This window comes from Thermobia domestica, chromosome 15, assembly GCF_964235325.1.
Source record: "Thermobia domestica chromosome 15, izTheDome1.hap1.1, whole genome shotgun sequence".
NCBI lineage: Eukaryota > Metazoa > Arthropoda > Insecta > Zygentoma > Lepismatidae > Thermobia > Thermobia domestica.
The window spans coordinates 24,866,190-24,878,854 of NC_137468.1; the positions used below are offsets into that span (position 1 = coordinate 24,866,190).

Consider the following 12,665-nt stretch of genomic DNA (forward strand, 5'->3'; position numbering starts at 1 on the left):
AAATTACATTGCACAGTTGTCACAGAGTTGGATTCTTCAAAGCAAAACACACAGCTAGCACGCTTGGAACCAGTAGAGGCAGTCATCTTTGCTGCAACTGCCGCTAATGCTTTCAGTGGCTTCTTTCTGAACTAGTGTACTACGTGAGTCGAGTTTTCAAAGTTGCAAAGTCCTTTTTGATACACTCGACATCTAATATATATATATAATCTGCCTGGTGAGTGAAATATGAAAATTAAAGGTTCATGATGATTATGTACACGGGCGCCCATGTTGTGGTTTCCAGGGGGAGCAAGTATAAGCGATATTCTTTGATCGAGAATCCCAAGTACCTCAGCTATAAGCTTCACCAATCATTATTACCCAGATTCCCGATTCACTTGTTATCAAACATCAACTATTGTAACTCGACGTTTGACCGAACTTTTCGTTTTTCATCTCAAAATCGTCCCATTCAAGCTCTCCTATTCTTAAAAAGAGATGGGAACACACCGATATTTTCATTCGAGTCATTGACCTGTTAGTAATGAGCATGAAACTCAATTGACATGAATTGTTACACTCGATCCACCACGATGCTCAGCTACTCAACATTGTTAAGTGAAATCTTGCTGGGATAACTAGCCCATCTTGTCTCCAGAGAGATCACCTACAGCATCACTACCGCCCGTGTGTGGCTAACAAAAGGTCTAGATGCTATAGCCCCCGACAATAATCGGAGTATACACGTAGTCCTGTCGACATTGGGAATCCAGATTTATATAACCAGCCAACATGTTTCCAGTAGTTTACAGTCCAATAATAATGAACCCTTGTCGATTTCATTGTGCTGTCTTTGGAGTGCAGTTAACATCAACATTGAACTAGGTCTGTAGTTCACAAACCCATACGTAGAAGAGTAGATAAACTGTATGTTAGGAAATATTGAGCTGTGAGTAATCTGACAGACTGCTTTATTCAGGAAGAATGATTACTAAAATGTTGAGGTTAGAGGTGTTAACCATTTTCTACGTATGATTCTAACAACCTTTCTTTGCGTTTCAAGAAACACGGAATTTAATGTGTAAGTTTATTTTATGAAGGGAATGCTTTACTATGGATTAATACACACACAAAAAAGAATGTATCTTAGCTATGTCACTCCATTTCTTTCTTGATTTATTTATGTATTGTCATTCAATTTTTTCTTTAATTGTCAATCAACTATTAGCACAGCTATAACATAGAAGCATGATGTTCTGAGAGCATAGAAGCCCTATGGTTACAAGAGACACTGAACTCCAAAATTCATTTTTAATGGTTTCGGGAACTCCTAACTCTTCAAGAATAGTCAGTTTTCTAGTGGTCACTTTTTTCATTCCGTGTGAAGTTTAATGGTAGAGTATTGTGGATGGTATCATTTTGTTCCTTGTAAGGTAGGGAATGAGAAAAGTGACGATGGACATGTCAGACCCGCGACTGAGAAGACGGGGTGGGGGGAAATGATGAGTCATCGTTCGCTTAACCCCTTATAACTTCGCTCCTAATCATTCGATTTTTTTTTTTTTTTTTTTTTTTCAAGAAATGTCTAAGTACGTTCTACACATTATGTTATTAACATCTTTTACGTAAATGTAGCCGTTTTGCTTAAAATTTCTAAAAAGGATTTTTCTTAAGAAAAAATATTTCATTTGAAAAAATAATCATTTTTGTATTATTTATTTATGCCAAATAGCTAAATTTATAAAAAGGAACATGAAATACGAATAAATTTTTATTTTCAAAATCGTTGTTATATAAAACGTAAGGAAAAGAACAGTATACAAAATCTAATATTTCACTCAAGAGAAGCAGTTAATATTTTTCTTAATTATGATTACATCTATTCCTACAATTTATTATTATCTGATCTATATTAATATTAATTCTGTAGATGTTCATAAGTATTTTAGAAATATGTTTTAATTATCATGCAGGGGCGGATCCAGGGGGCCTCCCACAAAAAAAAAACTTATTTTATATATAAATAAAGTTAATCCCAGAGTTTGGAGCTCTTAAAAGTACCTCTAAGTAGCAGTATTACAACCCACCGCCCCCCAAAGTCCGTCCTGGATCCGCCCTTGTTATCATGAAATAAGTACTCCAGTCACATGTTTTTTATTATATTCATATACTGAAAAATAAAGGATACCCTTCTTCTGGTGTGAATATAATAAATTGTTGGAATAGGTGTAATGATAATTAAAAGAATATTAATTGCTTCTCTTGAGTGAAATATTAGATTTTGTATACTGTTCTTTTCCTCACGTTTTGTATAACAACGATTTTGAAAATAAAAATTTATTCGTGTTTCATGCTCTTCTTTATAAATTTAGATATTTGGTATAAATAAATAATACAAAAATGATTATTTTATCAAATGATTTTTTTTTTTTTTTTAAATTTTAACCGAAACTGCTACATTTACGTAAAAGATGCTAATAACATAATGTGTAGAACGTACTTAGACCTTTCTTTATTAAAAAAAAAAATAATAATAATAATAAAATCGAATGATTAGGAACGAAGTTATGAGGGGTTAAGCAAACGATGACATCATTTCCCCCACCCCCTCTCCTCCTCTCAGTCGCGGGTCCGACATGTCCATCACTTTTCTCATTCCCTACCTTATAAGGAACAAAATGACACCAGCCGCAATACTCTACCGTGAAATTGCACACGGGATACCACTAGAAGTCATATTTGACTGTTTTTACTTTTTTTTTTTACATTTGATTAGAAAAATTCCCGATATTAATGTAAAGGGTTTGCAAATAAGAACGTCAGAACTTTAAAGTGAGATAATGAAATCTACTTGCAATAATGAAATGGGGGCCGCGGTGGCTCAGTGGTAGAGCGTTCACCTATGGTGCAAGGGGTCTGTGGTTGTCGCGCCAAGTGACTTTTGTGGTGGATAAACACCATGTGCGTGGGTTTCCTCGGTGTTTTCACGTTTCCTCTCACTTTCTTCATTCCACCATTTCATTCATTTCTCATTATCACCATCTCCTTTAGCCTAGCCGGCATAACCGTGTGACTTAAAGATTTTATTTAATTTCATTTCGTAATAATTAAATATTTTTTATTTTATGATTATTGTGGAAAGCAATCATTTGAATTGTCTTTTCAAGATAACGTCGTTCAAAGGTCCTCTGCTTCGGTAGGTTTATTGGATTCTGAAGGTCTAATTTTGCACCACTTTTGCGCACATATTGTACGGCAAACTCCTAGTGATGCGTTCAGTGTTTCCTTTCAGTGAAAGAATTGTTCTGGCTTATTTTCACAGACCTAAGAAAATAAACCAGGTAGGAGAAAGAACATGACTTGGCGTCGAATTCACATAAAAAATTTTCGACTGAACACTTCCGAGAAATTCATGCAATAAGTCCAGAATAATCAATAAGTTACATCCATTGAAGCAGAGGAGGACATTTGAATGACACCCACAAAACTTAATGCCAAAAAATATGTATTTCATTATCACTTAGTTTTCATTCTATCTCAGTTTGAAACTAACCATGCCATGTTTATCAATGAGCAAACTGAGGGCATGCACCAGAAGACGCCGTGAATGATGTCCCAAACCAATTTTTGAGAGTAAAGATGGAAAAGTAAACTCAGAAATGAATATTAATATGAAATTATATATAGAAATCCAATGTTGCTAAATACGAAATTTCAAATATTAGAAAATAAATTACACTTCGTCAGAACGTAAGTAACGAAAGAAATACTTATCGCTGTCACAACTGGACTAAGCGTAACCCAGTTTTCAGAGAGTTCTGTGAATTAGTTCTGACGTTCTGAGAGTAAAGTTTTCTGGAACAGATTCTTGCCCACTGCGCCTCCTTTTCTTCTGTAACAGCGAAGTTAAACTCCTCCTCTTTCTCTCAGGCCGGCAAATGTTATTCGTTAACTAGCAACACAGTTAAAAATTTATTTTTCAAAACTTCCAATCTATGACAGAGCCGGGATATATGTGGTGGGTACTGGAAAGGAGTTCTGTTGTAGGCTTATGGGAGAAACTCCGCCCGGACCAAAACTGGAATACGACTGTTGAGGGAGGGGACGCTATGATCCGTGCCGAGAGCTCTGTTACTGCTAATAAGGATCTGATTCTGACGTTCTTATTGCTAAATCTTATACTGGCCATGTGGTATTCCTGTTTATAGGTATTACAGGATATTTAAATACTTTAAGGTATTATTGGATGTAATTTGTTACTATTATGTACACAGTGTTCACTTTCTCTTCACAGGACTGTAATTGAAGTGAAGTCTAAAGATGACTCAGAGCAGATAAATGAACAGATTAAAGAGTCTGATAATAAGACAAAAGACGTAAAGAACGAAGAAAAGGTTGAAGAGAATATGTTAATAAACGATGTAAATAATGAAACCAATTCAATAGACGAGAAAGCTCAGATAGAATTGAAGATGAAACAGAAGGAAAGTAATTCAAACCAAGAATCAATGCATGGTAGCCGAACTAGCTTGGCGTCAAGTAACTCTGGCAAAGATGTGATACCAACCTCTGACAGTCTATCCAACATCTCCTCGAAGGTGTCTTCGTTCAAAGGGAGGTTGTCGGGAGCCCTCAACTACTGGTCTGGTCGAGAGAAGTCGCCTAGTCAAGACAAATTAGATCTCTTTGAATCAGGACAGTCTGAAGAGAGAAATGTGTCCCCAACAGAAGAGGAAAAGGAGGGTAGGATAGGAGTAGAAACGCCGAAACCTCAGCCAAATTTAGTGGAGGTTGCGCAGCTAAGCTTAGAAAACAGCGGATTGCCGTTAACTGTTTTTTCCAAGGTAAAGTTTTGTACATTTTTGCTGTAGTATTAAAGTCTTTGGGGACTACGACAAAGTAATTTCTCAAAGATACAAAGGAGTGGATGGTTCAAATTATATTTGATACCAAAATTTTATTATTATAAGAAAATAAGCACCCCGGACAAAGTGGGCATTTTAGGGGCCTTGTAGAAAGTGGACTGGCATAGCAATATCCTTGTAGACCGCGAATGTAAGTATTGTATGTTATTTGTGACAGTGTGAGGGTGGTAAGACGTGCATGGTGATGCGGTATCATTTCATTACAGATTGAACCATGCACCGAAGAAGGATTTGATTGAGTGACGAAAGGGACCCATTGTCTTCGGACGTGAACATTGGCATACTCTTCGGGAGGCAATCATACATCTCTGAATCTTAAAAACTTCAAAAAATATGGCTCTACAAAACCTCTAAATGTCGTATAGAATGATCAGCTTTCTTTAATTTACAGTAGAAAAATGGTCCTTCAGTTTGTGAATTCGTTATTAAATTATTGATGTAATTGTTCAGAAGAGTTAGTCACTTCTGGGTCAATCCATGCTAAGTGGTCGAGAAAAAAGAAAAATGGCCGCTCGACCTTTCCAAAAAAATCTAATTTTTTCATGAGTGTTTATCCTATATCAGGGTACTCCAAAACCACAATTAATTATTTTTTAGAACATCCCATGGCAGCGCAGTGGCTGGCATCATTTTTCATTTTTTTTCTTCTTCGATTTTAGGCGTGTACGTTGTTTTGAATATCTCAGCATGTATTTGTCCTACGAAATTGAAAATTGCTGGACGTCTCCAACTCGTGCAGAGCTAAAACTTCGATCTCTTAACATTTTTGCCTAAAACCACTTGAAGGGGATGAAATCAGGGCCTACAGTAGCAACATTTTTGGACATTGAAGACATGTTTGGGAAGAGGAAACAACTGACGTAGAGATCTGAATTTGTGTGCGCATGTAGTCCGGGATTATAAGTTAATACACAAACATTTACAGACCTGTAGCTGCTCCCAGAGGCCTGAAAAAAATCGTAAAGTTGGGGAATTATGCCAATTTGGCATGTTTCACTGTCCAATATCTCCAATGGGGCTGGATAAAAAAATCTAAAATTTTGGGAATAGTTAGTCCTTGAATATACCATAACACACAACGAGGCGCGTTTTGTGTTTTTGAGCAGAAGGGTGTCAAAGTATTAAGTAATGACGTCATACTCTAGGAGATGTTTTGTTCACAAATTCAACTGGAAATTCGTTGTTGTGAAGTAAAATAAAGTAGGATGAATGGTTAGTAAAGTCAAGGCTCTCAAGCTCGTTTCTTTCCTCTAGTTGTAACACTGTCTTATCACACCCACAGCAGCACTGGTGAAGAATGCCGCTATCAGCAAAAGGCGAGAAAAGTCAAAATGCACACTTGACAAAAACTTCGTAAGTTCTTGTTGCTCTTGCTGCTTGCTATATCAATGATATTCAGTCATGTTTATTCTTGTTTTAACTGTTAACTCATGCAGGAGACTATTGTCCTTTGGTCTGATCTATATTTACCAGTCATTGTTTACAGCGAGTGAGTGTTCACTGACTGGGGAATGTACTATATGCCCTGACTTCATCCCTTTCAAGTGGTTTTAGCCAAAAATGTTGAGATCCAAGTTTTAGCTGTGCACAAGTTGGAGACGTCCAGCAGTTTTCAATTTGGTAGGACAAATACATGCTGAGATATTCAAAACAACGTAAACGCTTGAAATCGATAAAACGCAATATGACGGCAGCCGCTGTGTCGCCATGTGATGTAAAAAAATAATTAATTGTGGTTTTGAAGTACCCTGATATAGGATAAACATTCATGAAAAAAATAGATTTTTTGGTGGTGGTCGAGCGGCACATGCTTGATCACTTAGAATAGATTGACTTTTCTACAACTATTGGAGACACACTATATTTAAGAAGCATTTATTTTCAGGTGTTACTCTTGCTTTCACAAAGTGGGCTTTGTGGTGTGTGGTGGTTTTCTTGGAATTTTTCCGTTTCTTCTCACTTTCATCATTCCACCATTATCATCATATCATCATCACCGTTTCTCTTAGTAATCGTGGATCGTAAAAAAAAAAAAAAAAAAAAAAAAAAAAGTACCCTTAGGCGTAGTGTAATAATAACAATCCTATATGTCATTTGTACCTATTTTCTTAGCCCTTTTAGTGTTGATAAAGATTACAGGTAAGCAGTTGAAATATAAAACACTTCGGTTCTTTATTTCACTTGTATAAGTATTTCAATTTTCACCTTTATTTTCAGTAAATTTTCTTTGCACAGTATTTTGCACCAGTTTTGGTACAGAGATTACGTATAAATTCACGATATCTCACCTTAATTTCTCAAAGGGCCGCGGTGGCCCAGCGGTAGAGCGTTCACGTCTGGTGCATGGGGTCCTTGGTTCGATCCCAGCTCGCGCCAAGTGAGTTCTGTGGTAGACAAACACCGTGTGCGTGGGTTTTTTCGAGGTTCTCCCGTTTCCTCCCACTTTATTTATTCTGTCCTTTCATTCATTTCTAATCTCATCCTCCTCTCCTTTAGCCTTAGTGACATTTTACTTTTAAGTCATCAAAATGTGGCAAAAAAAAAAAAAAAAAGTGAACTTTTCGAATACTTCTTTGTTCTTCTTCGAGAATTTATTTCGGAAAGTGTGTTGTAATTGAAATAAGCATAGAATATAGACATTTACTACCCTTTAAGATCACATGTATTAAATATACCAGTTTTTTCAAACAATATATCGTCTTGTGGAATTGTAATTCGATTTTACTGTTTTCCATAGGGATACTTGTGCCATCCGTACCTCTCGTTGCCGTATTTGGATTTACTTGTAGACATTAACGTTAGGGGTTACATCATTGGAGCCACAAATGTATTATTTAAACAAAAGAGAAGATTAACCGATGTATTAGTTGAGGTAAGTGCATATGATATCGTCTTTTTAATCTTGTCTGATCACATTGATACCAGTTATTGTAGAATATTGTAGAATACCTTGAATAAAAGCATTTCTTTTTTTAAGTGAATTTTTGTAATATAGTGATAATGTTTTGTCTTCAACCGAAAGGTGAAAATATTGAGTTTTCTATGTGCTTAGTACAAATTATTTGACTTGCTCGACCAGTTTTGGGTCGTCCGAATTCGGCATCGTTGTTCAACGTTTCAGCAAATTAAAATAGACGCATCCACTGGTGTCGTGCTTGTAGGGTACATCTTAGACATTATTTCAAGAGTTCAAGATTCAGTTCGTCAGTTGAAGTTGAGAAACAGAAGTTTATATTGATAAATTCACATTATACAAGATATTTCTTCCTCTAACAGGAAGTAGATGGTGGAAGATATTCCAAAATCAAGCTGGCTCAGTTATTAGTACAAAGAACACTTAAAATCACAGAACTGGTTATAAACAGTCTTAAAAAGAATGTATCACGAAACTTAGTACAAACACTGAAAGTTATTGCTTTTATTTTTTATTTACATATTTATTTTTACTTTTTCCGTTTGGGTGTTTTTTTTTTTTTTTTTTTTTCACTACTACAATTATTACTCATATCGTACACATGAATATATAGTGTAATACCTGCATCGCACTTATCTAATAAACTCAGCACAGCTCATTCATTAAACGTTGTATTTGTTAAATTATCAATTTCTGTGTTACCAGATGCGAAAGACTGATGTTATTAACGAACAAATTGTAATAATAATAATAATAATAATAATAATAATAATAATAATAATAATTATTATTATTATTATTATTATTATTATTATTATTATTATTATTATTATTTTAGGACGAGTGGATTTACCAAATATGATTTTACTTATTTTGACGAGATTACAGAAGTGGGAAAGATTGAAATAAAATTTTGTTTCACGATTATTATTCTTAGTTTAAAAGTCAAATTTGAATTTTACTACTTCAGAGACTACTTTTAGTTTAATAATAATAATAATAATAATAATAATAATGCCTGGCGAGATCGTGCTGTTGTCCAAGTAAATTAGATAATACGGAAAATTCCCACTGTAGCATATGTTACAGACTTAAAATAAAATGGTTTACAGCTGATATTTAACTTACACTACGTTTTAAGAATAGTAAACGTAGGAGGGGAGAAAATAGAACAAGTGAATAGTTTTCGATACCTGGGTAGTGTTCTTAGTAATGACATGAAATGCGAACGTGAAATAAAAGCAAGGATAGGAATGGCGAAAGAAGCCTTTAAAAGAAAAAAAAGTCTGTTTTGTGGGACCTTGAACAAAGAGTTGAGAAAAAGACTCATAAAATGCTTCGTGTGGAGTGTTGTACTGTATGGGGCGGAAACGTGGACCTTACGTAAAGGTGACGAAAATCGACTGGAAGCCTTCGAAATGTGGGCGTGGAGAAGAATGGAAAGAATTAGTTGGGTCGAGCGCAAAACGAATGAGAGAGTGTTAGAAATGGTGGGTGAGAAAAGAACACTTTTAGAAATTTTTAGGAAGAGGAAGAGAAACTGGTTGGGACATTGCCTAAGAAGAGATTGTATCATGAGGGACGTCCTAGAGGGTATGGTGGCGGGAAAGAGAGGGAGGGGGCGAAAGAGACTACAATTAATGGATGATATTAAAACAGAAAGATCATACGCGAAGACGAAAAGGCTAGCAAGTGACCTGCCAATAAAGGCAGAATACCTATGATGATGATGATGACGTTTTAAGATAAATTGTGTATGAAAAGTCAATATGTTCAGTTAGTTGGCGAGACTGTCACACGGTTAATTAGTTTCTAAGAAATAAGCGTTGCTTTGATCAGTGATTTGTATTTCTAGTGTAAGTTATTTAGGATAGTATAGCTAATATGAACTAGTTAATAATAAATTTAAATATTGTTATGACTGTTGAACATAGTTAAAATGTTCATTTCTATATCTCACCCAAGTAATAAATACGAAAGGTTTTATGTTTCGTAATAAAACATATTGAGAAATTATAAACTCACCTTATGTTTCTTAATAAAAACCTATTTTTCGAAGGTTAATGTTTTGACCATTAAAATAATAAAAAGAATGTGGAGTGAATAAGTACCATAGACTTCATTTTCCTTCAATCTGTGGAGGTTGTGAACGAAGGATAGCGTAAGCCCAGTCTTGATGGTGTCTGGCGACATCACTGATTGTAGTACATTAAATTTCATGTGTGTATTTATTTATTTATTTATTTATTTATTTATTTATTTATTTATTTATTTATTTATGACTTCTTTTACGTGGCGAAGTTAAGGTTCTGCAGCTTCTCCGAGCACTTAACCACGTGCATACATTCTTTTTTTTTTCAAAGCACCAATACATACAAAATATTAACAATTACTAAAGAAAAGTATTGAACCACATAAAAAAAAAAGAATATACTACTTAAGTAAAAAAAATAGTTAAACACTTCAAGAACAAAAATTGAAAATAATATACAATAGAGGAAACAAAATAACATGGAGAAACCTAAATTGCATATTGCATATAGCGGTACTAGAAGTGTGAATATATAAGCAGTACGTAAGTTACCTATTGGTTGTGTGTTCTGTTGTAGATCGATGATGCGAAAATTGAGACTCAAGACAATGATCTCCGGCGCCAGCTTCATTTAACAACGGAAGACCTTCGATTTGCTGATTACGTTTTGAAGCACGTAACGGAAGAAAGGCATGACGTATTCCTTGATGGTGTTGGATGGGAAGGAGGAGATGAGTGGATAAGAGCACAGTTTAAAATATATCTTCTCTGTTTATTAAGGACATCTTTACTAGAAGGTAATATTTAACTTAAGATTATTTAAATTTGAAAACAGAAAGAAACCTGTGATAAGCGTAAAGATGAATAGTACATGCATAAAGCAGATTAGTAGAACAATGTTTCAAAGACTTCTTGACAGTATGATCTCCTAGTAAAGTGAAAACTAAGGAAAAATACCATTCTTGTTTCTAGTCCCCATTGTTGCTTCTAGGATAATTCATTGCTTGGTGTGAGTAAAGTTAACTGAACTAAGCTGAAAGAGCACAAAATAAGTTAAAATAAAATTTCACATTATGTAAATTTCGAAATTTTGGAAACCAGTACTTCCGACAATAAGGGAGACGGAATAGGTGTGCTTCGATTGTATGTGCAGAAAAGTTAAATTTTATTTTTTCTTAATTTTAGGTTGTAAAAAAATACCGTATTGATTTAGGATATTAAGATTTCCAAATACATTGTTCTCAAAGACTAAAACAAGAAGTAATGAGTGATTCCATTTCAAATCGTCCAGGGTGGTCCACACGACTATCTCAGATTTAACTTATTTTTTAAAATAAGAAACTACATACAAAATTATTAGACCCATATTTTTTCTTTTTGCTGAAAAAAATTTTTTCTTCGATATACAGCCTTCCAAAATGGCCGCCCTCCTCTCGGATTGCTCAAAAAATGGAAAAACATGTCAAATTAAAAATTTTATTGTAGAGAAACCAGTGTACTTAGTAACATAATCGCAATAGCAGGAAGAGTAAAAAGTTGTATGTTTCGTTGGAGAGTAAAAATTCATCTATTGGTCCAATAGGAATCGCGCAATTCACTCGCAATGTTGCCAACTTTGATGAAATTTTTGCTAATTTCAAACATTTTTTTTTCTGTCCTCACGAGCAATATCAACCATATGCTTGTAGCATCGAAATCTACTCCATAAGGTCTCTTGAAAATGTAAAGGACTTACGTTTCTGATTATTACATCCCACGTTATAGCATGATGAAAAGCTGAAAATTTCATTAAGACGCCATGTTTGGACGCCATTTTCTCAAAAACCCCACCTTTTAAAAATCTGAATTTTTTACATGTATTGGAAAAGTACCTAAGTATTTAATATCCGTTAACCGTTCATGCGGCTGAAGCCCCTAACATTCGCAATTAATTATTGAAATTTCGATTTTTGTACTTGCAATGTAAATATTTCCTATGGGCATTTAGGTCCTATACACAAAGCGATTTGAAAGGGAGTATGAAAATTTTGAGAGATGAATCCTGACATCAAATCCAGTAAAAAAGTTCCTATAAACATGAGTCGAATTCCGCTTCGTTTTCGAGTTACAGGGTTTCCAACTCGGGACCAAAAATCGGCTCGCGACAATGGAAAATAAAATATATATTTCGCGTTAAATCAGAAACTGCGTGCTAAAGTTATGATGAAGTTCAGAAAGTTGATTTGTATCAATATCAAAATTTTTACGTGCGTTGCAATTCGGTTGGCAGTGTTGCCAACTTGGTAGAACTTTTATTTCTTTCCAAATGACACTACGTGGTTTTTATTTGATATTTGGTATTCATTAATGATTGCAAACATCACATGAAGCACAATTTTCCCAACATCACCACAGTTTTCAAAAACTTACATGTATTTCATTAAAAGGTTTATCACATGCGTTATTGATAGTTTGTGTGATTCGGTGTCGTGAACATCGTCCTAGTGTTCTCTGGAACCATGAAAATTGTTTACACTGGTAGTATGACAATCTAGTGCACTAGTTAAGTGTTTGTGTGAATAACAATGGGGAAGTCCTATTAGAGTAAGGACCGTATTAAATGTGTTGTTTATGCTAAAAGCCGTAAGAGAATTGTGCACAGAAAGAATTCTAGAGAAAAAAATTATCTTGCGGTAAAATATATGGATTGCGTACAGCGTGTCAGCCCAAACGTACTATTAGGGGGAGGATGATTATCTGTGTCCTGTACACAAGGCGATTTGAGAGCCAGTATGAAAATTTTTGAGAGGTGAATCCTTCACCGTAGTCTAGG

The 12,665-nt window shown here is 34.9% G+C and overlaps 1 protein-coding gene across 2 annotated transcripts in view; it reads left to right on the forward strand.

Annotated features, from left to right (window-relative positions):
* The window catches only part of LOC145672132 (late secretory pathway protein AVL9 homolog), a 73,977-nt gene that overhangs the window by 43,299 nt on the left and 18,013 nt on the right, over positions 1 to 12,665 (forward strand). For both annotated transcript variants that reach the window (XM_081741432.1, XM_081741433.1), the window contains 3 exons: positions 4,277 to 4,826; positions 7,645 to 7,779; positions 10,431 to 10,650. In XM_081741432.1, coding sequence (XP_081597558.1) covers positions 4,277 to 4,826; positions 7,645 to 7,779; positions 10,431 to 10,650 — 905 coding nt within the window. The remainder of the gene's footprint in view (positions 1 to 4,276; positions 4,827 to 7,644; positions 7,780 to 10,430; positions 10,651 to 12,665) is intronic.